Genomic DNA, 24,855 nt, shown 5'->3' with positions numbered 1-24,855 from the left:
GGGTCAAGTTAAAATAACCCCCTGTTGTTACAGTGGAGTTTGGGGCTACAAGGTTTTGATTTTTCTGTAACGTATGGACCAGGATGATGGCACTACAACACAGGCTTATTTTTGGAGAAGAGCAAGGAAGAAAAGCCACTGGTCCTGTGGACATGAGCCAAGAACTAAAGTGGGGTGGTATGTAATGGCCCGGGCCCCATTACTGTAGGGAGGAACGCGTCTGAGATGCTTCCAACTGAGGTGGCTCCTCCCCTTCCCCCACTCACCGCCCCCCCGGAACAGATGCAGCTGTATTGTGGCTGTACCAGCCAACTGGAACATGATGCAGCAGACAAAGCCACAGTAAACAGCCCTGGCAGGGAAAGTGCCCCCAGCTACGGGCAATTGGAAGCCTGGCCACCTGGGCGGGACAGAAGGGTCTGTCCCCACAAGAGTGGGTTAAGAGCAGCCAGGTTGCAGGAGAGGTCTCTCTAGGGTGAGGGGCAGGGGCTGATGGTAGGGATGGACACAGACAGCATGGTCCCCAGGTTTCCCTCAACCAGGCTAGCCACAGAGCCTTGGCTGTGCCCAGGTCAGGGTGACTGGGGCACCAGGAACACAGCATGGAGGACAGACCACAGAGATCACATTCAACCAACACAGAATAAGTGCAGTCCTTTTATTTATTGTTATTGGCTTGTGTTTTCAGTTATAGACCTAGGACAGGGAACTCAGGGCCTGGGGAGAAGACAATAGTCTGGGGCAAACCTCAGGCCGGCTGCCTGGGGAGGCCAGGGTCCTGGCCAGTGGATCCTCAGCCACCTTGCTGTAGCTAGAATAAAAAGGGGGCAGGGTATGGCAGTGCACCCAACCCAACACACCCAGCAGCATCCCTCTGGAGTGTGCCATGCCAGTAGCAGCAACACCTGATGCCTCCATTTTTCCTAGAGACACCCTCCATAAGGGATCCAGCCAAGGGAGATTGGCTAGAGTCACCCAGGGTCAAGGACAGATGTGGAGACACCATGTAGCTCTGTATTGCATTTTAGGAAATTCAGTCCTACTGGAGCTTGGGTCATGGGGAGAACCCAGGCCCAAACCCTAGCTTCCATGAAGTAATGAGTTGATAGTGAAATGCAATCATAATCCTTTGTCGAACTGATTCAAAAGGAGACATTTAAAAACTAGAAATATTTTGCTTTGCATCAAGCCAATCCAAATGAAATATTTTTTTTTCCATTTTCTGACATCTCCGTTTTTCACTGGAAATATCAATCTGACAAAAAATTCCCAAACAACTTTAAGGTTTCTTGGTTTTTTTTTTAAATACACGTTATTAGAATAAACATAGAGAATGGAAGGGGAGAAGAAAGTCAGGATGGATGAATATATCCACTGGCACAACTTTGCAGGGATGTGCTCTAGTTATTGCCTCTGAAAGCTAATGCATAGCAGTATTTCTTCTTCCAAATTGCTAAGTATCATCTTTTTTGCAGATGAGCCATGCACAGCTATGAATATTAAAAAGGCGAAAACTCAGAAACTGTAGAAGTAAGTTAGAATCATATGCAAGACCAAAACAGTGCTTTATTTTTTCTGTTCCTGTTGTTTTTTTTAGCAGTGCCATAGCAAAGTGTGGGGAAAGCAGGGCAACTGCCCAGAGCGCCAACAGGCCAGCAGACTCTGCCCAACCAGGGCAGGGCATGGGACGGAGTCGCAAGGGGCTCATTGGGGGGGGGCGTGGAGACAGGGGAAGGGCAGTTCCCACTGCTGCGTGCACTTCCAGGCAAGGATTGGGGGAGGCATGTGCCCCCCAGATGTGTGTGTGGGGTGAGGGTGGGCTGCTGCTGCAGGCTTTGCTCCCAGTGCCACACTTCCTTGCCACGGCACTGCTTGTTAGTTGTGAAGCTAGGTATGTTAAGACCACGAATATCCTACTAGCTACAGTGCTAGTATCTAGTACCAACCAACAAACCTCTTTCCCTCCAACTGCTACTATATACCACCAAATATTTGAGGGGAAAAAAAAAGGTTTCACTGCTGTTGCTAATCAGGCACATGAGCTCCAAAATTTACCACCAGAACAGTTAAAAAACCAAACCAACCAAACAAACTACAAACAGCCTGCCCCCCACCAAAAAAACCTGATAACCTTTTTCATGTCCTGGAAAATGTATGTTTCAGAGTGCACAGTAAAATGAACCCAAATACTGAAAGGAAAGGACTGCAAAGCACCCTTGGGTTTGCTAGCTTTTGGAAATATCAATTTTTCAGAAAAGCACACCTTCAGTTACCCCCAAATAATGCTCACTCAACTAGAATTATCTGGACAGTCTAGATGCTTGCACACAATTAGCACAGAAGTCTGAGGTTAATTTTACTATCTTTGGCATTTTAACAGATCTGACATTTCAATTTAATTTTTCTGATTGTGATTGAACCTTTTGTATCATCCTGCTCTACACCACAATGCCATCTGACATCAGCAAATGTATCATCACCTGTGTTCACAGGCAATTTCTTTCGCTTAGAATGCTAGAGAATGAGGAAGAACCAAGCAGAAAAACAGGACTGAAATGTTACCTTTGGCATAATGGCCCTGATTCAGCAAAATATCTAAGTGCATCCCCTAACTCTCTCAGGAAAGGCTGAAGGGTTTTTTATTCTTTATTTACCAGGTTTTGAGTAACTATGTCTAAAATCAGTGATTTAATCACATGCTTAAATGAATTGGGGTCTTGTGCTTATTAAAGTTTTAAAGTGATTCGTCCTCTTATCTGTCACAAACATAAGTTTGCTGTCACATTAATGTGTCAGTCCTTTCAAATCCAGATAGTGCTCTTCTATCTGAAATCACACACAAAGTGCTCTTGCGCTCCATGCTTCAGCTATAAAAAGAACCACACTGTTCCAAAGAGACAGGCAGCAGAATCCTTTTCAATAAAAATATAGCCTTTAAAAATATTTAGTGCTTTTTTAAAAAGCCTTTTTTCCTCAGTAGAACCCTACACATTCCCAGTTCCCCTCCCTTCTGCTGGAGAGCTCCCTATGAACCAGATTGCCAGTCATATTCTATCATAAGAGCTACAATATTCTTGAGCTGGCTCATACAGCAGTGGAAACAGAAACTAAGGCCTAATAAGCATGCCTTCCCTTGCAAAGCAGTCCAGATTTAAGCATCAGTCACAGGCCACATGGCCTTTTTCATAAACAGCTTCCCCAGACCACACAGCTGACAATATGTACAGATTCTTGTTGCTGGAAGTATTCCCATGGGTGCACATGCAGTAAAAAAGCACAGTGGAGATGCTTATTATTAGCTTGCATGTGCAATCACATTGTATGAGCAACTTAAGCAAGCGAGCCCTTAGCATTTTTGGTTATATGATGCATTTACAGAAGTAGGTTAGGTATATATTAGCTATAGATACAAATCCATCCATTTATCCATACACATACACACACGTGGACTGAAGAAATAGTAAGGCATTCCTTCTATACAGTCATAGGCCCAGTCTGCCCTCCCACATCTTGCCTCTTTGCAGGGTGACGCATTTAAGGCTGAACTGTAAACATGGAAGTGAGTAGGAGTCTTTCAGGCCCCATAATGGACTTTTACTCATCTTAAAACTATTACTTGCTTTTCACATTATTTTCAGCATGAACCTGATGGATAATGACCAAAATGGAGACACTCTGGAGTCTCTCTCTGACCAAACGGGAGCAACACTTACCAAATGGGATTTCTGAGCGGTATTTAGGTACTTACCCTGGGTATTGCGAGTAGTACTTTTGATAACTTTCCTTCCCCACCTCCAGGTGGAACCTGGTTATGTTTTGGTGGTCTCTTAGTTCAAACTAACCCTCTCCTCCCCACATCCCCATCCCAAAGTAAGTCTCCTTCATCTTCTGTACTCAAAAGACCTTGCCAATATCATCTTGTTTTTGCTGTTAAGAGGCAAATAAATGTAAAAATGCTGGGCTTCAATACAGCATGGTAACCCAGAGGAAACCATCCAAAGATGCCATTGTAGCTTCTAAAATGGGGAGTGTTTTGGGAAAAAAGTTAGTTCAGGCATCTAAGGGTCTTCTATACCTGTTGTAGCAAAGGATGCTAAGCATTTGTTTTGCCAGTGAAAACAAATAGCTGGCATTTGGAAAGGGCTACTGGTATTTATGCTTCTTATGCCATTTGGTGGGAAGAGGGGCAACTTGGATAACTGATTTGTTTGGTGTCACTGGCCACACAACATGAGCAGCAGACTGCAGTTGTTACTGCACAGTCCTTTAGTACTTGCTTAACCAAGTACTAAATGATGGCACAGTAACTGGCATTACTGAGCAATACCATCACTGCATGGAGTGTTTCTTTAAGTGCTATGGCACAGTAGGCTGTTGCTACTGTGCTGTAGATTCGCCAACACAGTTCATGCCTAGTGACACAACAGCACTGTAGCAATGAGCTATGGTGCAGTAGCTCATTGCTACTGTATCACAGCATCTTGTGTAGATGTGCCCACAGTGAAACAAAGATAGGTCAGGGTAGAGCACAGGTCTCCTGACTCAGCCTCTGCTCTCCAACGGCTGAACCATGCTGCCTCAGTGGCCATTAAAATGCACCTAACAGGCAGCACAGTTTATTTTCACCCCACCTGAAGAAAAACAGGATTCGACTCCTTTTACATAGACCAGGAATGAGACTTTTTTTTTTTTCAGTGCCAAGTTAATTTTCAGTCATTTTTTGTGTTCACTCCTGTAATGCCCATACTTGTGAATATGGATTTTGATAATATTCATGATTCAGGAAGTGTTACTCATGAGAAAACATGAAACAGCACATTTGTCCAGTTACTGAGATACAGATGGGGAAGGGCATCAAGCTGTGGGAAATTACCTCAAGTGCTGGTGATAGTGAAATAAAAACCACATGCTCCTCTGGGACTCAAGTGGTGAAGTGTGGGAATCGGCTGCTACAGCAAGCACCTAATTGTTTTTATACCTCCTGCAGTTGGTATAATATGTTGGCTTTCTGAATGGCTTCGCTTCTGAAGTCCGCTATTGATGTAAAGCATTTTTTATATTATAGGCAGGTCTCGAGCAGCTGAGAAGTTGAGGCTCATTATTTACTGAAACTAAATATTTCAATGCGAGATGCAGGAAATGTTTTAAATGAACTGTAAACCAAGAATGCCAACTTAATGCATGGGAGAATATTCAGTTTGCTCGATCCAGGACAGAAATACCTGGGGTGCTGGGTTCTCAGAAAACAGTTCTTAAAAATCCCAACTTGAACAAACTCAGCTGCACTGAGTTAGCATTTAACATATATATATATAAATTATATTATATATATATAAATATATATATTTTTAACTGTCATAAAAACAACGAATGTGAGCTACATTTGAAAAGCTTACTGCAGGAAAAACTTGGTGGTCTCCCTCGCCCTTTGTAGTCATCCTGATGTATAAAAGCTAATGATCTATTTGAAAAGATGTCCCTGCTCTTCCAGAGATACTTGGCCAGGGTCTCTTATGAGAGTTTGAGGAAGACTCATTTAGCTCAGTGAAGCCATGAAGAAGGGTACAAAAGGCTAGTGTGGGAATAAAAAGGGTTACATCTGAGGGAAGATACAGGACAGGTACATATAAAGAACTGAGCTCTAAGACACCCACCAGTGTTCTCCAAATATGGGAGTAGATGGAAGGTGCTGAAGAGATTCAGCGAGGGAAGGGCTTTCTTAAAACCTTTAAAAATAAAAATCCTCACCTAGGTTACTGCAAAGTGATCCATTATCATGATCACTGGAACAGAGAGTCATCCCTTGAAAGGCACGTCAGCGAAGCGACACTCATCTGCATGGAATGTGCTGGCAGTTCCCACGCTTACAATGAATTGGAGGAACTGTATGGCAGAGGTTTTACTCACTCTACTTGATGTCTAAGGGGTGGGGAGAAGTCAAGGTCAGAATCAGAAGAGATGTAAAGAAACACGTTAGACTTCCCTGGGTCTACATACTCCCAGTGGAAAACAGGTCACACCTCATCTTGCTCGCATGCAGAGGCCTAAAGCCAGTCACAGGCCATGTCTACACAAGATCCTAGAAACACAGTAGACCAATTCTACTGTGTATTAGCATATCATGGTGAAAGCCATGCTAATTCTACTGCGCATTATCACATTAGTCTACGCCACATTAGTAACACCTAGAAGATGTGCGCTAGTGCTACCTTGCAGTAGCACTGACTATGGCGCATTAAGTTAGTACCTGTTATTTCAGAGTGCCTATACACAAGCACAGAAGTGTACCGACATGTTGTAATTACAGCAATTAATTGAGTCTGTAGGAACATGGTAATTACTAGACTCCAGCAGCCAGAGCCAATCCTAATCCTCCACAAATGAGGGGGGTCTCCATGTTTCTTCTGCGGTGCAGGGCTATGTTGCCAGCTCCAGGTGGGCCCCACAGAAGAGGCTGTAGCTGTTTCACCCAGCTCCGCGGCACGGCAGCGGCTGCCCCAATTCTCCGTACCCTAGGGACGGCTCTGCCAGCAGCCTCCTGCATCTTGTGCATCAGTATCCCTGTGCTTCAAAATACCTGTGGGGATGCTTGAACCAAAGCTTGTTTGATGAGTGCTGGTTCAAGTGCTCACACCACTATTTCGAAGTGTGGGGACAGATACTCTCGGAGCCGCTCTAACTGAAAGCATTGCCTCCCCCTCACCCCTGCAGCACATGAAAACAGTACGAACTTAATGCACCATAATTACAGCACATTAATGCATGTGTAGACTGCCCAGTGTGTTCAACATAGAAGCAGGCTACATTATCTTATCAGCTCCTTGATGTGTGCAACAGACTAGCTTTCATTCTTTTATATGTGGATTGTGGTAGTGACACAGTAGTTAAACATTAGGATAACACAAATTATTGATTTGACACTTAACTTTTCATCCCCATCAGTCTAGTATTTGGACATAATAGTTCATTGCTCTAAGTTAATTAGGTCAGGTTGATTTAAATGAATGACTTAGACTTTCTGGATTCTCAAGCTATTCTTACTTCATGTGTGTGCATTAGACAAAAAAAATCTGACAAGCTATAGCTTGGATTTAAGGAAGCAGTGACTTGGTGAATGATGACAAGAAAATAAAATTTTATTGTTTTGAACTGAGGCCTAGAAGGGACAGATGTGGCAAGCAAACAATTATGAAACACTATGCCAGGCTCCAAGACTTGTGAGAGGAGACAGTAAAGCAGCTTTGTGGGGAAATAGGACTTTGCACTTCTGTGGTAGCACAAAGGAGGAGTGGGAAGACCATGGGACTGTTGTTTTTTCTTGCATCTAGATTTAAAACAACTGAACCTTTGGTTACAGAGCAGATGAAGGCTGAAAGTCTGGGGTCTAAGAACAGTAGCCTTCCCAGCACTTTTTCCCATTCCCTAATTAAAGTGCTGGAAAGCCAACACTAAATTTGTTATTTACAGTGAATGATTACTCATGAGATTGTAACAAACTCACTTCTACATCACCTTAGCTGAAATCAGCCTTCAGTGAATCATGAAAAAGAAATCACCCACCACATAATTTTAGCTTGTTCTATGTTAAAGGCACTTTAAAGTCCTTTAAGAATTTCTCCAATTACTGACTCTTTCATAGAATACTTCAGATTTAAAATTAAGAGACTTGAAAACCATATTTAACTCTGGCAAGAAAATGCAGCTGAAGTCAATAAAAAAGAAATGACAAATAACAAGCTTACTATCCAGTGAAGTCTCTGTGGGCTTCCCTTATTGGATTTAATCAGCTTTAAAACAGAACATTATCTTTAAGAACTTCTCTTTATGATTGGGAGAAATTGAAGCAGGAATGTATTCTGGTTCTAATGGAATTTGAACAAATTTAATGTTCCCTTTTGGAAAAGACTTAATTTAATTACCATTAACCATGAACCAGAAAGAATTCAAACATAAGTCTGATATCTCCCACTCTGATATCTCCCAAGACTGCTCCCAGCACCTCAGCTCTTAGGACTTGAGAGAAGAGAACCATTTTTGACCGAAATCTGTTTCCCCCAAAATATTTTTCCTTTATTTTTGCATAACATTTCTGTATTTCCAACTCTCAATAAAAAATGCTTAGAAAGAAGTTACAAAATTGTGACGAGCGGACCAGAATAGTACAGAATTGCTTGCACGACATCATTTCACAGCTTCCTCTTCCTCCCGCTTAGCTGAAGTAGGACCGTGTGCTTGGCACTGCCTCTGAGCTGGCCATGTGTCACTCAGCGATGGTCTCATTTTCAGAATCTAAAAAACATAAGCCACCACATAAGATTACAGACCCATCTGGCAAGAGAGGCATGCGCTAGTGAGGTTTCCTATCTGCCATGGATATGTTAGGCACCTTACAAAAACAGGAAATGAACTGCGAGGTAAACAACATCCATTTGTGCCACACTTAAAGACTCTCTAATATGAAGATGTTTAAAGGCACTGATATAAAAGGGTGTTCAAGTAAATCTAAGGCACCTTGCAGAGCCATTCAAACTGGGGCTTGTAGTTTGAGGTGCGACTTTGATCCTATTGTCTTCTCCACATTTTCATATCACATCACAAAGGCTGGGAGATTTCCAGTTCCACAGACAATAATAAAATGGGGAAACCCAGGAAATGTGTCCAGAATTAGTGTCAGCATGTGAACCACAGCCTTAGGTGGGGCATGCGACTCAAAGGATTCTGAGGTTAGCACCAGAGCTTTCAATCAGCAGAAAACAGCTTGCACTGTGCACTACACATTATTGCAGCCTGCCTCACAAATGATGAATTAGCATTGTTGTGCAAGGTCTTTCCTGCAGCTGCACATTTAGCTACACTATCCAAACGGACCCTACATTTTTTTAGAAGAAAATAAATCAAGCCCATGCTTTCCTAAGGCCTGGGATGTACAGAAAGTGCAAGCTCAGGGCTCCAAAATACAACAGATGAACAGCCCCCCTGTACTGGTATAGACTCCCTCTCCTCGTACAGAAGATGGCAGGATGGTATATATAATACAACTTTACAGTACCTGGAGCCCCATTCAAATAATTTCAAACCATGACCATCAAAATCAGCTCATATCATGCACTTAAAAGGAGAATGGGGAGCAACACAAGCAGCAGCACCATTTTCCATCCCTCCCCATCATGCTTCCACATATATAACATCTGCCACAGGCTCAGGTGAATTGTCCTGGCAGCCCTCAGAAAAAGTGCACTCAAGTCCTCCCATCTAGGTCACAGATGTTCACACTGCTTATGAGATCTGAGTGTGTATGGTTTATAAAATACAGAGTTTGGTAGACTCTTTCACCGTAAAATAAAGTTTTTAAGACTGTAAGCTCTTTAGGGCAAAGAAAAGAAGAACGATGAAGGGGAAAGCATCTCCTAGACCAGTGATCCTCAGCTAGGGTGTTGTAGCACCCTGTGGTGCCTTGAGATCCTTTCTAGGGACCTTTGGAATCCCACACAACGTTTGCACTTCCAGGTGAACAAATGTGATTCACGAAGTAAAGCCAGATATTTCAAATGGGATTCTATCACGTTAAAACATCCTAACCTAGTCTGGTCTTTCAGAGTGCTCTGCAACAGAAGATTTGCTCATTACTTTTCTGTAGTCAGAAAAAGGGGAAATTAAGAGCTGGCATTTTTTGAATGGTGCCTTAAAACTAATTGGGGGTGGGTTTGGGTCTAAAAAAGATCAAGAACTACTGTCTTAAACAGATATACAATGCTGATGAGGTTTGATACAAGACTTGTTGATTCCCATGATTTTTAATATTAAATCCAATGACACCCTTCTTCTTTCCCCACATCAGCTACCCTGGCCTGCCTGCTCACATGGTTCACCCACTTAAAAGTTAGTAGCATCACGTCTTGACTGTGACTGTTAGCCTTTGATTGAAGTCAGTTCTGCAACTACCTAGATCCCCCACAGCTCTTAAACAATAGCCTTCTCAGCCATTATTCCCAATCCATAGTGCTTTAATGAAATATGCATGAACATTGTCATCTCCATTTTACAAAAACTGAGACACAGTGAAGTTATGGAACTGGCCCAAGGTTACGTAACAAATCAGTTATGACATCAAATACAATATCTCCAGACTCCCAACTGCCTGCTTTACCCACCACTTAAGCCTATGCCCAAGAACAATTTCCAGTTCTGAAGCCAGCCTGAAATCTCTGCAGGAGACTGCAACAGCTGAATACTTTCCTATTAACAGTCTGGAGGTATGGGTAATTCAAATAAACCTAAAACCTTGTCCTTACCATGGAAAAATAGGGGAGGTACTGCTTACGTTTCACACAATATTCAGTAAGTGCCAATAGTTTGGATGAAGAATCGAGTAAACCACTGGCAATGCGTAGGGGGTGCACACGGACCCCCTGAGAGCACTAGTGCATGCCATCAGGCTGTGCTCCGTTTAGGCGACAGACGGGTGGTCAGGTGGGAGTGCTGGTGCCCCCCCCGAGTGCGCTGGCCAGGGAGCGGAGCCACCAGCAAAAGCAGCTGTGCTGCTTCCGGAAGTGGATGCAGGATTTCCGAAAGTGGCGTGGCCGATTTCTGATGAGTGAGATCAGCCATGGGGCCTCCCCCTCCCTGGTCAGTGGGATTGGCCACTGGGGGACCTCCCAGTCAGCATGTGCCCCCCCCCCACTCAGGAGGCACCAGTCGCCCATGAAGTAAACACTCTGCTTTTTGAAGAAGGTATCAGTCCTAAAGTGAAAGAGAAATCCCCAATAGCAAGCTAAATAATCTTTTAGAACATATTTGCCCTGCTTCATATATGATCTGCAGCAGTACATTCACTTCCTGTTGGGTTAATCCATTGCAAAGTAGTCTCTTCTTCATTCCCTATGGTAATTTGGTTAGCTGTTTGAACTATGCCAGCACTCCAATAGTCTCTTACAAAATGCTGTTTTAGACGTGCGTTGTAACAGAATACAAGATAAATTCACCATGATTTCCCACCGACTTCCATGATGCACAGTCAAGGTGCAAGATGAAGGCACCTAGTGGGTCCACAGGTAAGGGAAAGCTTTAGTCAGTACTGCAATTTACCTGCTTTCCATTGGTCTTTAACAGAAAATGCTGTGCAAATAGCATACCAAATACAGATCACGTCACCACTTCTGGCATGCTACTGTGCTGATCTCTGTCTAACCTAAAAGGCAGATGGAAACTTTACCATAAAAATAACTAAGTAAATAAAACACACTCTTTTTGTACTTGCAGGCAGCCTTAATATCATTTTTGCTTGAGCAAGAAAACATCACCCATTTTAAATCAATTCGTTAAGCCTAAACTCCTAAAGCAGACCCTCAGTGAAGCCAAGTGCTGGGCCTTTGTGCTTGCACCTAAATGATGCTAAAGGCATGATCCTCACTGTGATGTTTCTTTGCATCTATCAGCAAGATTATGCTACTCAAAATCCTCTCTATTGCCCTGAATCACATGATACAAAAGCCATTTTAGCCAACGCTCATTATTATGGGACTGATCAAACAACTTGAAGTAAGTTTCTAATGATGAAGAGCAAGACATGACAACCTGTTCTTCTCACACAGTAGAAGTCTACCCTGGACACTCCTCACACATCACGGGATCACTCCAACAAACAGCCATTTCCGGTGTGTGACTACAGTAACAGGTTGGACGTGTGCCAGCAAATCCACAAACTAGCAGCACATCAAGGTAAATGAATCCGAGTTCTTCTCACTTACCAGGACTGAAATCACCAGCAACCTATCATGGGGCTTTCACTGTTAGAGCACAGATTAACCAAACACTGCTAGAAGATTCTCTGACGTGCACAGTGTTTGCACAGTTATCACAGCAAACCTAAAGCTTGATAATGTTTTGCATATAAAATGTTCCAAATGCTTTAAAACGCCTTTAGTCTGTACAGCACTTCAGGGAAAAAAAGCTCTATCAGCTTTCTGATCCAGTATAGCAACTACACCTCCAATACATGATAGCTAGCACACTGGAAAAAGAAAGGGGGACCAGTTAATTCATAAAATGATGCCAGGTGATTATCTAATGCTATAAATGCCAGAGCTGTTGAGACAGCCAAGACTGAATCCCAAACAAACTATTATTTACAATGGCTTTATTTACCAATAGCACCTTGACTCCATAGTAGGTTCCCTGGAGTTACAAAATTCCTTGCTGACAAAATTTACTACCCTGACACCAGCTTTCCTGATTAATCAATATGCATTAGTAAGAAAATGAAACCTAGTTTCTTGGAACTGAAAAGCAGGTACTAATTGTCCTCTGCACACAGAAAAGATAACAGAGTGAAGCAGATCAAAGAGGTGAAAGAGGGTAGCAACTGCACCACTGAAAAGTAGCTATTGAGGGTAACTGTTCTCAAGGAACATCAGTCCACAAGTCACATGAAGTGGCACATATGGGCTACTTGGTAGTCAGCCCCAGGAGAGGAAGCTGATTGACTCAAGTCCATCCAGAAGCAATCCCAAGGAGCAAGAGTACCAAGAACCTTATGCTAATCCTCAATCAGAGGGAGCCCAGGGAGTTCCATAATAATCTGGCTTCAAAGTTACAGGACAGAGTCAGAATATAACCCCTCGCTCCAGAAAAGCATACCAAGAAACAATTCCATAAGTTGGTGGGGGGTGGGGAAGGGGGGGTGGGGAGCCTGTTTAGCAGAAAATTAGCCCCGCACCCTACCCGAGTGCCAGCCTAAGCCGCTGCCCTTGCCCTATCTGCTCTCTATTCAATCCATGGCTTTGCTTTCTGTTCTTTGTCCTATGTGCCACTGTGCTGCATGTCCCCTCCCTGGCGTGCCAGGTACAGTAGCACTTGTGGCATGCCTGCCACAGGGTGACCATCCCTGCCAGAGACCTACAAGAAAAATTCTAGTACCAAGCCAACCCACCCCCATCTGGTTGGCATTATTTCACACGCACAGCAAGACATGTATTCATTGGTGACCAGTAAAACATTTGTTTCCCTCCTATGTAAAAGGCTTGCTACACAATTCATCCCCATCTCTCTCTCTTGTGCACACACACACTTCTCCAAGCACCTTGTATTAGATTCTACAAATGCAGCCATAAATCTGAGAATGAAGGGGAAAGAAAAGGAGTCAAAAGGATGCAAGAAACTGTACAAGTTATTACTGGGGACTCTGCCTTAATGCATTTAGTTTGTAAAAATCTGCCTCAAAGCCAATGGCTCCAATAAGGTGCACCCAACTGACAGGTGGTAGTTGGCTGGCAAGGAGCCAGGTACTCAACAGATTTTTGCCATGCTTATACTAATCTGCCCAACTGGCATCTGAACTTCCTGAACACAACCTGAAACCCCTGCTTATTTTGAGGAGGAAGAAGTCCCACCACACTCATTACACTACAAAACAGACATCTAATTAGAATCCCCCACAGGCCACCTCCCAAAAAAACTGGGAAGGACCATCACTAATTCGACTGCAACAGCACACATGCTCTATTGGTTGATTCTGTTCTGTGTCTATGAATTTGTTTTGCAGTTTTAATGCTTACTTTCATTTTCTCAATCGAGGACACTATGCTGGAGGTGGGGAGGGGGGCTGGAATGTTTGAAACTACATTACTTCACCAGGTAATCTCCCATTTGAGAGACTTGGGGATCCTAGTCTTGTTGGGATCCTATGACCCCAGCCGACTTCCTGCCCTTTGGGTGGGGGGCTGGACTTGATCTTCCAAGGTCCCTTCCAGTCCTAATGTCTATGAAATCTATAACACTCTTAAGGTCTCAAAATACAAGCCTGTAACGTTAGCAGCTGTTTTACCTGGACTAAATCCTAAGGACACTGTGGCAAAGTACTAGTATTATGTAGGAACAGATTGCCAAGCTGGCCATTTAGAGCAGTATCTAGACTCTGACAGCAGCTAGCACAAGATGCTTTAGGGAACTACAAGAAACCACACAGTAGACAGTGAAGGAATGCAAACACATCTATTTCTAATCAAGTGGCACTCTAGTACTTACTGTGCTGCACAAGTCCAGCTTTCTGTTACCATTCATCTGTCTTCACCATAAAACCCTTTCTTTTTTTTTCTTATCCCACAGCCTCATTCCTGCAACACTGTCCAACTTCCGCAACAAATGAGACTGGGATCCTACAGCACTGTCTTGCTGCCCTGCACAGTCCTCATTCATTTCCACAGCAGGCCCGTCTTGAGCCCTAAAAGCAGCACTGGCCCCGAAAAAGCTAGGGAATGGTGCAATGAGGTACAACTCAATGCATGCATCATGGGCAGGCCAAATTAAGGTGACGCAATCTTCTAACTGCTGAGGGCCTAATGGTGTGACCTAAAAATTCTTTTCACATAGTGTTTAGCCTTTTAAAACAAGAAACATGGAAAAAAATCCACCATTGAGATTCCTATCAGCTCCTCTTGCAAGTCCTCAGAAGGGCTGGGAATTTCACATCCACAATACTGTCCTCCTCCCAACACAGCATAATTGGTAGGGTTCTACAGGGATCTGCCACTAAAGCGGGGGCTGGGGGCAGGGAGGAAATGCAGATTTCAGAGACATTAGGGCTGGAATGGACCTCACAAGATCATTGGGTCTAGCCCCCTGCCCAAGGGGCAGGAGCTCAGCTGGGGTCAGATGACTCCAGCAAGATAAGCATTCAGATGCAACTTGAATATTTTGCCAAAAGTGCTAGTGCTGACAGCAAAGGAATACTGGAATTCAGGAGGAATAGGTTCAGTCTGAAGTCCTGTCCATCTAATGCTTACAGACCCTTCTGCCATCCCCCTTCACAGCCTGTCTTCTTTTGCTCCTATGCTTCCTTCTCTAGCTCAGGCCCTTAAGCTTTCTTGCTGCTAGCCTTCTGTTTTCTTCCCACTCTTGCCTCTGCCCCCACCCCTCACATGGTCCCACCCCTCACCTTCTGCTCACTAGTTCCCTGCTGCAGACCCCCTTTGAACACCTATTTCTATCTCGTTTGATAGAGCCTCTACCTTTCTCTCTTCTGCATCTCCCCAGTTGTAATAGTTCCTCCCCGCTCCTGCTCCTGGTTGTCTAACCATGGGAGAATGTCTTCTACCTTTCAGCTGATGTCTGGGACAAGATGGTTCCCAACATCACAGAGGAGCAATTGCAAAAAACCGGGCTAAGTTTCCTGCAACCAATCAATCCTCACTTGCTTTATGGGGATGTCCACACACAGAGTGGTTATCACAGAGCAGTTCTGAGGGGACAGATAATATTCAGTACCGATAAAGACTTCTGAGAATTTAGCTGCCCAATGCCAACAAGTCTCTGCTCAACATGTGAATGGAGATTCTCCAGGGGCTCATAATCTGACAAGATTTGGCAAACTGCAAATCTCTGACATCAGAGCAAGCACTGTCAAATCCAGAGTCCCTGCTCCAGATGATGGAGATACAGCCAATTTGAGCAGTTCAATCACATGATCCCCCTACAGATATTCCACTAAACTTGTTCTTCAAAATAGTTAACCTGTTGTGTGTGAAATCTGGCAAGAATTTAATCTTAGACAGGGAAAATTTCAGGTTGAACTGGTGAAAACAGGAAAAAGTTATAAGCAACTGCAGCCAGGCTTGTATCATGTCTGTTATGGGCATTGCAACCTTTCCCACCAATTACATGCACAGGCTTTACATAAATACATACAGCTAACCAGATAATATGAGGAATATTCTTTTAATTTTCCCCCATTACCCATAATTAACTGTTGTGAGAAACTTGAACTAATAAAGAGATTTTGGAGAAGTTCCTAGTTGGGTATGACACATGCACAAAGAACATGGCCAGCATTCAATATTCATGTAGGATGTACTTAAAACGAAGAAATTAAGTTAATTGAAACTACATAGCTAGGTGTGAGCAAGTGTAGCAGAATCAGCTATTATCAGTAAGTTCATAACTTTTAAAGGCAAGAAGGACTTTAAGACCATAGGAAAGGAGGGACATTGTGAGGTCCCTTTCAGCCCTACTTTCCTATGATCCTAAAGTTCTCCTCGTCTTTAAAAGCTGTGAACATACAGATAATAGCCTGATTCTGCACACTTGCTCACACTTTTTCCTCTAAGTAGTCTCACTTAATTGCATTTCTTCACTTATTTATTTATTTACTGCTTAAACCACAATACTGTTCAGCATGACCAGACATAGCCGCCCATAGCAGTGAGAAAGATCTCAATCTGGGGCGACTACCTGCAAATCAAAATAAAGAGATATTATATACATTAAACAAACAAACAAAAAAACCAACTCAAGTCTGGAGCTCTAGTCCTCTCTCAAGTACAGTATTTCAGAAAGATCCACCACAACCCCCCTTTTTAAGTGTATTCAGGAAGCAGTGCTACAGCATATGCCACAGACTCAAAATTCTGGTTCGATGGCTACATTAATTTATTTGGATCAAATTATATTTATAACTATTGCATTGCTGGCTCTTTTTGAACACACAGGAGATGTAGTACAGCAAACATTCCTTTTCTCTAGTGTTGAAAGAAGAAAGCAATGGTGTATAGAGGGCTGCTATGTATGCATATGAAACTAAATAGAATTTGGAAGGCAGGAGAGAGATAGGAAAACCAAAAGCTCTAGAGTTCCTGCCCTTCTTCTACATCTACAGAGCATGAGTCTCCTGACCCCATGCTTACTGCATGGTTACAACTTCAAGTATCTGTACTGACTTCTGTCTGTCTTGTCATGCAAGGGCTGAGAGTTAAAAAGGGATGCTTGGTACACTATCATGAGAGGTTCCCTCTAATTAAATCACCACTTTCCATCACACACCAAAGCTCTTGTGTCCTCTTGGTTCTCCTTAGTGTTGCTGGTGGTACATTTTCACTTATGACAACCAACTCAAGGCTTCATGTGGCTACATGTCCATAGTCTTGTATAATATAGCACCAGAAACACTGAAGCAAGTCAGATGTATTAAACAGGAGTGCAGAGCTGTGTGCACTATGCAGACTTCTTGAATGTAGTCTCCCTTCTACTGCTGCAGGTTTTGGGTAGTGTCAGTTACAGGCAGCAGATGAGAACCAGTGAAGGCTGCATTTGCTCCTTCAAAGTAAGCAAAGGAACAGGACTGGGGAGAAAAAACACTAACACCTTGGAAGAGTTCCCTGGTACAGCTAGAGAACAACAAAATCCAAAGTTGTAGGAAAACACTAGGTTTCTCACACAGTTTTCAAGCACAAAATGTTTATTTTTCTTTAATATATACAATCTCTTGGGGTTCTTAGTGCCACTGACTTCGTCAGTATACAAGGGATGGACTATACAACAGGCAATAGCGACAAACTGTAAGATTCAGTGCAAGCTGAAGGAGAAATGGTGTGAGAACATATTTTCCATGTTTGCTCATGAAGCATACAGACATAAATCTAAAAAAAACAAACAAAAAACCCAAACAAATTAAAGGTACATGTTACAGAGAACAGAAATCTCTTACTACATTAAGTATCTTGCCCAGGCAGAAGACTCTGCAAAATTGTCTATAAAATTCAATTCTAACTGAATTGATGAAATAATATATTCAAAGGGTACAAACAAAATAATTTAGACAGTTATAATGCTCAAAGTACAATAAACTATACAATTCACAGCTTGGCAGCACAAGACATCTCTGCCCTTCAGCAGATAGTATAAAATGTCATTGCAGTAAAGAGATATAGAGCAACGTGCCTTCAAATTTGACCTTGTAACGTTTTGTTACCAGTGCCCATAATGGTTTCCCTTAGTGCTTTCTAGTAAAATGTAACTTACCATCAGCAAATCAGTTACAGTGGTTACCTCGTGCCTTTAGACTGAGAGGTGAAGATGTAGATTCTATGCACAGTAAAATGGACAAAAAAAGCAACTTTCAAACAGAAGAGGTGTCCATGCTACCTACAGTGCAAACTTAATTAAAAAATTTTTAAAAATTCAAACAAGATGTGGTCAGACACCAGAACTGAAGGATTCATTGGTCAAGGAAGAAAAAAAGAAATAATTTCACATTTTATTCCATTTCAGTGTGCACACTGTTATCACTTCAGTGACAAAACACCATTTTTAACCAGTATCACCGATAGAATCGAAGGCAGCATACATGCAAGTACTGTAGTTACATAGTTCTTACAGTAACCTGGAGATGGGTTCTCCTATAATCAAGACTTCAGTTAGGTTTTTCACTTATGAAACATGCGTGGATTTGTAATTTAACTGAACTACACAAGCCCATCAAGGGAAAGAAAATGTAATCAAATTTGCTGTTGAACTAAAAGTAGTATTTGTCTGCCAGTTCCCTGTTACAAAAATAAGTTGTCACCTGCAACAACTTTACCAACACCTGCATAACAGAATGAATTGCACTGCCCAAAGCTATTACCTGTTCTTATATACAACTTACTTTCCTTGCTCCTGTAAATGCTCCTATTTTAAAATGCATATTTCATTAGTCACTGTACAAATGCAAAATAAACTTGAGATCAGTGTCCCCATTGAATCCTCCCCCCCTTGCAAACTTTTTAAAAGCCTCAAAAATTCTAATTCCCCCCACCAATTAAAATAAAAGCATTTACAGTAGAAAATGAAAAACAAAACTGGTAGAGAGCTTCAATTGTAAACTTTCAGGATTTTTGCAAAGAAAAAAAATTAACTCACAAGCAGATTGTAAATAAAATACACCTTTCAAATATTTGTATATCTCTTTCCAGCTGGAACTGAAAAGCTTAAATTCAAGGCACTGTACTCCTGCAGGGGTTAGTACAATTTTCTGATCATCAATTCAAGTACATTAACTTTAAAGATTGCATGTGTAAAACACCAGAACACAACATAATAAAGTGTCTTCAGCAATGAAATATAAGCAAATATTGCCATAACAAACAAACTACCTTTTGTGAAAACATTTCACAGTGATTGCTTGATGCAGTATATGGCTGTGTACGCTATTAGCCTGAACTGGGTGCCAGCAGTAGAACCATACCTCTTCAAACATATATGGCATCTATAGGCTCAAACACTCTGCATTACATAGCATAACATCATTGTTAGCTATCAAAAGGCAACAAAGCTATGTCATTCTCATGTTAGGGCCAGGTGGACTGGCAGCAGGTTGCTGCAGGGACACTGGATACATCTGCAAGCCAGTTTTGCCAAGAGCCGAGAACTGTGCAATGCTCTGACCACCTACAATCCCAGGTTGTGCTGTTGTTCCCGACCACTGTATTCCATAAACTGGTGTAGGGAAAACTCCTCCATATTGATAAAGAGGCATCACATAAGGTGTTACTGTGCCAGAAAGAGTAGTACCTGGCATAGGCACTGGCATGGATGGTGAAACTCCAGGAGTTAATGCAGCTGACATGGGACAAGACACTGGAACAACGCACTTTTTCCCCATTCCTGTTCTTACTGAATTAACCTACAAAAAGAAAAATAAAAAAGCATAGCTATTAAGCTTATATCCTCCTAACTGACGAATGCAGCGTCATTTTTGAACTACAAGTGCACCAGGGAATCAGTTATTTTCAACCCACCCATGGCAAAAGAAATTCAGCTCCGACGTTAGTCTTGCTCCCTCCAGTGGCCAATGGCTTGAATAACAGGGTGAGCAACACCCCGCCCCATCCCGACTGATCCTTGCTAGAGTAAGCCTGTGCATTAAAGAGTAAGTCTGTGCATTAAAGAGATAAGAAATGAAGGTGAGGAAAAGTGGCTTGGCCTCTTCACTGTTAAGCAGCTACTGTTAGACTAAAATCATTCATATTGACTTGCATCACAGGGGAAGCATTATTTTACCCCCAAGCTCTTTCTAAGGACAAGCTACTTTGGAAAGTTAAAATAGAAGTTTTATGTGGAACAAATGTGGATCCCTGAGGATGTACCAGCTAAGTTACTAAGAGGATGAGCCATGCAGATGCATCAGAATATATGAGAGAACTTAGCACCACAAGAAAGCCAGAACAGCAGCTCCTTTTAGCAATCTTCCCTTTCCTCCACGCTTCCTTTTCTGGGACTCGTGTCTCACTAATACATACAAATCCTCATCTCAATCTTATTTTAACTTCATTCACTCCTCCTAGCCAAGTTTTTTACCACTAATTGCTCTGCAGCCTTTTTTAAAAAGTTGGCACTAAGTAGCTCAATCTCATTGAAAATATCAGGAGTTTGCTCAGTAGGATGAGAGAAAGGGCTTTCTTTCCTAAACAGAGGACAACTGGGCTTCCTGAGAATTATGTGCTTAATAACAGAGCAAACACCTAGGAACAGTTATTGAACAGGACACACTGTCTGGTCTCCCTTTAGACTGGGATACCAAGATTTTATTTTTTCATTTCACACGCAACTTATAAATGCCCACAGTGATTCTTCCATGCCAGCACCTATTCTTGAATACTGAGAGATACTGAGGTTTCTTTTAGTTTGGAAACCTCACCCCTAGAGGGAACAGATCACATTTTAAAAACTACTTCAAATGATTTTAAGGAAGGACAAGAAGCAGGTCGGAATGCACACGCAACAGTTCGTGCATGTTGGGGGTCGATTTGGGGGTGTGTCTGGGAGAGATGTGTGGAAGGGTTGGTTCTTGGAATTCGCCTTTATGATAAAAGGAGTAGTGTTGCAGGGGGATATTTTGCTTTTAGAACTGGAAACTTTTATTCCAAAACAAAACTTGAAACTTTAGACAGTTCAGAAATATATTATGCCTTCTCTTGGTTTCCTTTATCCTTAATGTGCAGTTTGAGTCTGACTGTGTGCAATGCAATATTAAAAATATTCATATCTGTATAGTGGGTTTCAAATAAGTTATGCAAACAGAGCTATAAAAAATATTGGCATGAACCATGTTTTCTCAGGTTTCTTGATTCTTTTATAGTTATAATGCTGCCAAAACTATTAATGCATGTTATAATCAATCAGTCTTAAAGACGCACAGAAAAGAAAAATTAACAAACAGATGAACAGAGGACACAAGACAGAATTATTTTAAAACTGTTATTAAGCACATATTTTAACATCCTAAAAATGGTGGTTTTCAAACAAGCCAGAATGTTCCAAGTGACTGACAGCCGATGTACCATGAACATAGTTCACTTCAATCTACAGTTTACTAAACTGTTCCAACAAGCAAAAAATGATATAGCATTACTGGAAGTCATAAGATAGTGCTATTGCATAGTCTTGCTGGCTGCATTTATCTTAAAGTATCAGAATTAGAACTTGGTGAAAGGATTATTGTTAGTTGTGATACAGCTCTTTTGAGATGCTGAGAAATCTGGTTTTACCTTGCTGTGTTTGCTTCTATCCTTCTTCATCTTCCTCAATTTAGGCACAGCAGCTCCTTGCAGGTTATAACCATGTAGCTGAACAGAACACTGCCCAATGCCCCGAAAATAACTATACATAACTATTTTATAATCATACACAACTATTTTGTAAAAGTCACAACAGAGGTATACAAATATTCTGAGGACTTCTCTGCCACCTTTGTTGCGCTTTCTAGAAGACAATAACTGAATTAATACTTTACAAAGTATGCCTGCCTTATAACTGTTGCATCTCTTCCAGCTTAGGAGCCCCAGATCTGCATGCGGGATGACAGGAGGCTGCCACTGCTGGCAAGTGACATGAGTTTTGCTTTCAGCAGTTTGAGGTGCTGTTTCCCAGAAACCCCTGCACTTATCTCCTTCAAACATGGCAAGCCTCATGCCCTCAGAAGGGGCTACCATCCCTGCAAATTTTCATCTGAATTAGGCAAGAAATGACAGTTATAGGCATTTTCATGATTCCCCATTATAGCCTATGGGCAAAATGTCAAAACACACTGAAACACCCTAACAGTTTTGACAAAACAAAACAGAACAGTGCTTCGAAATGAAATGAATCATCCCTTCAAAATGGCAAAACGGAAGTCGAAACAAAATGGTGCTTTTTAGCGCCGCCCTAGTGATAACCTAACCCAAATGAAACAGGGTTAGCATTGTAACAGCTTTTCTACACTTGTATCACTGCAGGGTAAGCAATGGTTACATAATAACAGCTTATATCAGTATCTCTGGCAGGCAGAGAGACAGTTGTGATGCCAGTCACTATGTCTACTGAATTCAATGCACAATTCAGGAAAATCTGAAATTCTAATCCACACTGCTCAAAAATTTGCTTGCGTGTACTGGCATTTAGGAGTTTAATTAAAATCAGCTAAGTATTTCATTAGGTCTGCCTATGGATCAACTAGTTAACTGCAGTACACTTAAGGAATACTGCTGGACTCCACACAGAGCATGACACTGTTGGATTTTCCAAATATGCTACCCTGATCAATTTAAAAAAATGCTTCAAAAGTTCCAAGTGGGACCTGGCATCTGTAAATTTCCAGGTTAAACTGCATGCGGAATTAAGTCACTAATTTCTCCATCATTTCATGAGGGGGGTCAAATTCATGGTGAGAGAAGTCCTATTCACTCGGTACACTTCTGCTGGACCAGACGCCCTTTTTTGCTGATGAATTCTTACCAGCTATGTTCATTAGGGCATTGGGAATGAAGTTGTGATTCAGGCTTGTTTTGCTTTACCCTGATGATTTTAATACTCATCACTACTGAGTGCATGTTAAAACAGAAGGCATTGTGTGTCAATTACAGAGACTACAATAGCTTTTCCTGGCATCAGGATGTACTACATACATCTCTAAGTACTCTGGGTGAGTTGAGACTGCATACTTCTTCCTGAAGTTATCTTAGGCAGTATGGGAACATTGAAGGGTGAAGTCTGGCTGGACCTGAGGGCCTGAAGCCGTAACACCAGACTGATATATCCTATTCTATATGTCACAGTTAATGGGTTTTGGGGAACCACTACAGTCTTTGTGCAACAGCTTGCAGTTGTGTCTTCTAGCCCCTTGCCAATGCTTCTAAGAAAGCTACATTCTCTCGGTGGGAAGAGGAAGCAGAGCTGTCTTTATTTTCGATCTGATCTTTATATACCATCTCACTGCTAGTGATGAGAAGAACTGAACCTTATCCAATTTTGTTTGATTTTGCATAAGCCAAAATACTGACATATTAGTTCCCTATTGTGTGTTCCTTTCTCGTATTTGTTCTAGGCATTTTATTTATTAAAATAGCCTGGGCATAAATACCAAGTAAATAGGGTCCTCATGCTGTATGAAGTGAGGAGAGCCATCTAAAATTTGCATCTGTAGTCACTTAATATAAAAATAACTTGCTTGCTAGAGAAATGTTGTGCAGCTTTAGGCATTTGGAAAAGTATTCTATAAATAACATTGAAAGAGAAATAGAAGATGAAACCATTTTTCTGCCTTCCTTCTCCTTCCTCCCTCTTAGTAATCCTTCCCCCATCAAAAACACTGTATTTACCTTACTGTAAACCACATTCATAACCACACAAACAATATGTGATTTAGGCTGCTTGTACATGCCACAGGGATTTACTTCAGTTTACTTTTCCCTAAATTGAAGCAGCGGCTTTTTAAAAACCCTGCTTCAATTTAAACTGAAGTAAACCCCTCTGGTATGTACACAAGGGTCGGGGCCAATCCTTACCTGCCTCTCTTGCACCTGGAGGGGAGAGGGGGAGCTGCCAGCAGGCTGGGTGGTCTCTAAGCTGCGGGCAGGGTGAAGCAGTGTTTCCCTCCGTGGCAGCAGCTGCACCCCCCAGGTGGCACCCACCCACAAGCACCCAGCCCAGGTAGTCCCAGGGTGCACTGCAACTGTGGAGGGAAGCACCGGGCCCCCCTGCAAGGGGGGTGGGGGAAGATAAGACTCACTACTTTTTTTTTGTTGTCCCCTCTCCTTTTTCAGTGCAGCCTGCTTGAATGGGCTGCTGCCTGCACAGCCCCTGAGCTGCACAGGACAGCTAAGGTAGCAAACTAAAACACCTCAGACAGGTTTTATTTTGCTATGTCCCAAAGTCATTTAATGTGCAATACACGACAGACAGTGTCAACAGTAGCACCATTAATGTGCAATACACTGCCAACAACAGTGTAAACAATAGGGCTGTGAGAAGCTTTCGGGTGCTGAATCAATTCGAAGGAGATTCAGCCCGTTTCAGTGGCTGAATCTCTGAACCCGAATCAAATCAGGGGACCAATTAAAAGGTTCAAATTGAGTCAAAGCTCTCTGAACCGATTTAGAAAAGATTCAGAGAGCTTCAGCGATTCAGGCAGTCCCTGCCCGCTGCAGCAGGAAGCTGGACCTGAACTCCAAGCTGGTAAGTAGGGGGCAGGGGAGGGGAGGCTGGAGGAGCGGGGAGGGGACCCCGGCGGGGGGGAATGAAGAGGAATCCCTGCCAGGCCCCATACCCTGCCTGCTCCTTTAGCTCCCCCCCACACCTCCGACTGCTCTCCCATCCCCCCTCCATGGCTGCCCTGCCCAGCCCCAGCCCTTAAAAAAGGGCTACAAGAGAGGCAGGTAAGGATCCTCACTGGGTTCTGCCAGGTGGGGGGGGTGATCCCCACAGCCCCATGCTACATGGGGGGCTCTGCCACAAGCACCCCAACCCCCAAATGCTCCCCCAGCCCTCCCCATGGCTGTCCCACCTGCCCCAGCTCTAGCTGGGGAAAAAAGAAAAAGAAAAAAACCCCCCAAAATAAAAACCCAGACTCACTGGGTCTGCTGCAGCAGCCTTGGGGCTTCTGGAGTCTTGTGACAGAGCTCCCCACACAGCATGGGGTAGTGGGGGGCAACAGGGATCACCCCTCATCAGGCAGCAGCCTGTGAAGTAGAGTTTTGTTTTTGTTGTTTTTTTTAAAGGGCTGGAGCTGGGGCAGGCAGGGCAGCTGGGGGGTGGGGGTAGAGTGGCTCATGGCAGAGCCCCCCACCT

The 24,855-nt window shown here is 42.8% G+C and overlaps 1 protein-coding gene across 1 annotated transcript in view; it reads right to left on the bottom strand.

The window, feature by feature from the left end:
- Positions 1–8,168: 8,168 nt before the first annotated feature.
- The window catches only part of WNK2 (WNK lysine deficient protein kinase 2), a gene marked incomplete at its 5' end in the record, with an annotated part of 206,484 nt that continues 189,797 nt past the window's right edge, over positions 8,169–24,855 (bottom strand). The window contains 2 exons of the mRNA XM_019537018.1: positions 8,169–8,289; positions 19,321–19,432. Coding sequence (XP_019392563.1) covers positions 8,261–8,289; positions 19,321–19,432 — 141 coding nt within the window. The remainder of the gene's footprint in view (positions 8,290–19,320; positions 19,433–24,855) is intronic.

Source organism: Crocodylus porosus, unplaced genomic scaffold, assembly GCF_001723895.1.
Source record: "Crocodylus porosus isolate Cpor-Errol unplaced genomic scaffold, CroPor_comp1, whole genome shotgun sequence".
Lineage (NCBI taxonomy): Eukaryota > Metazoa > Chordata > Crocodylia > Crocodylidae > Crocodylus > Crocodylus porosus.
The sequence above is the reverse complement of the archived record's forward strand: the minus strand, read 5'-3'. Positions and strand labels throughout refer to the sequence as shown.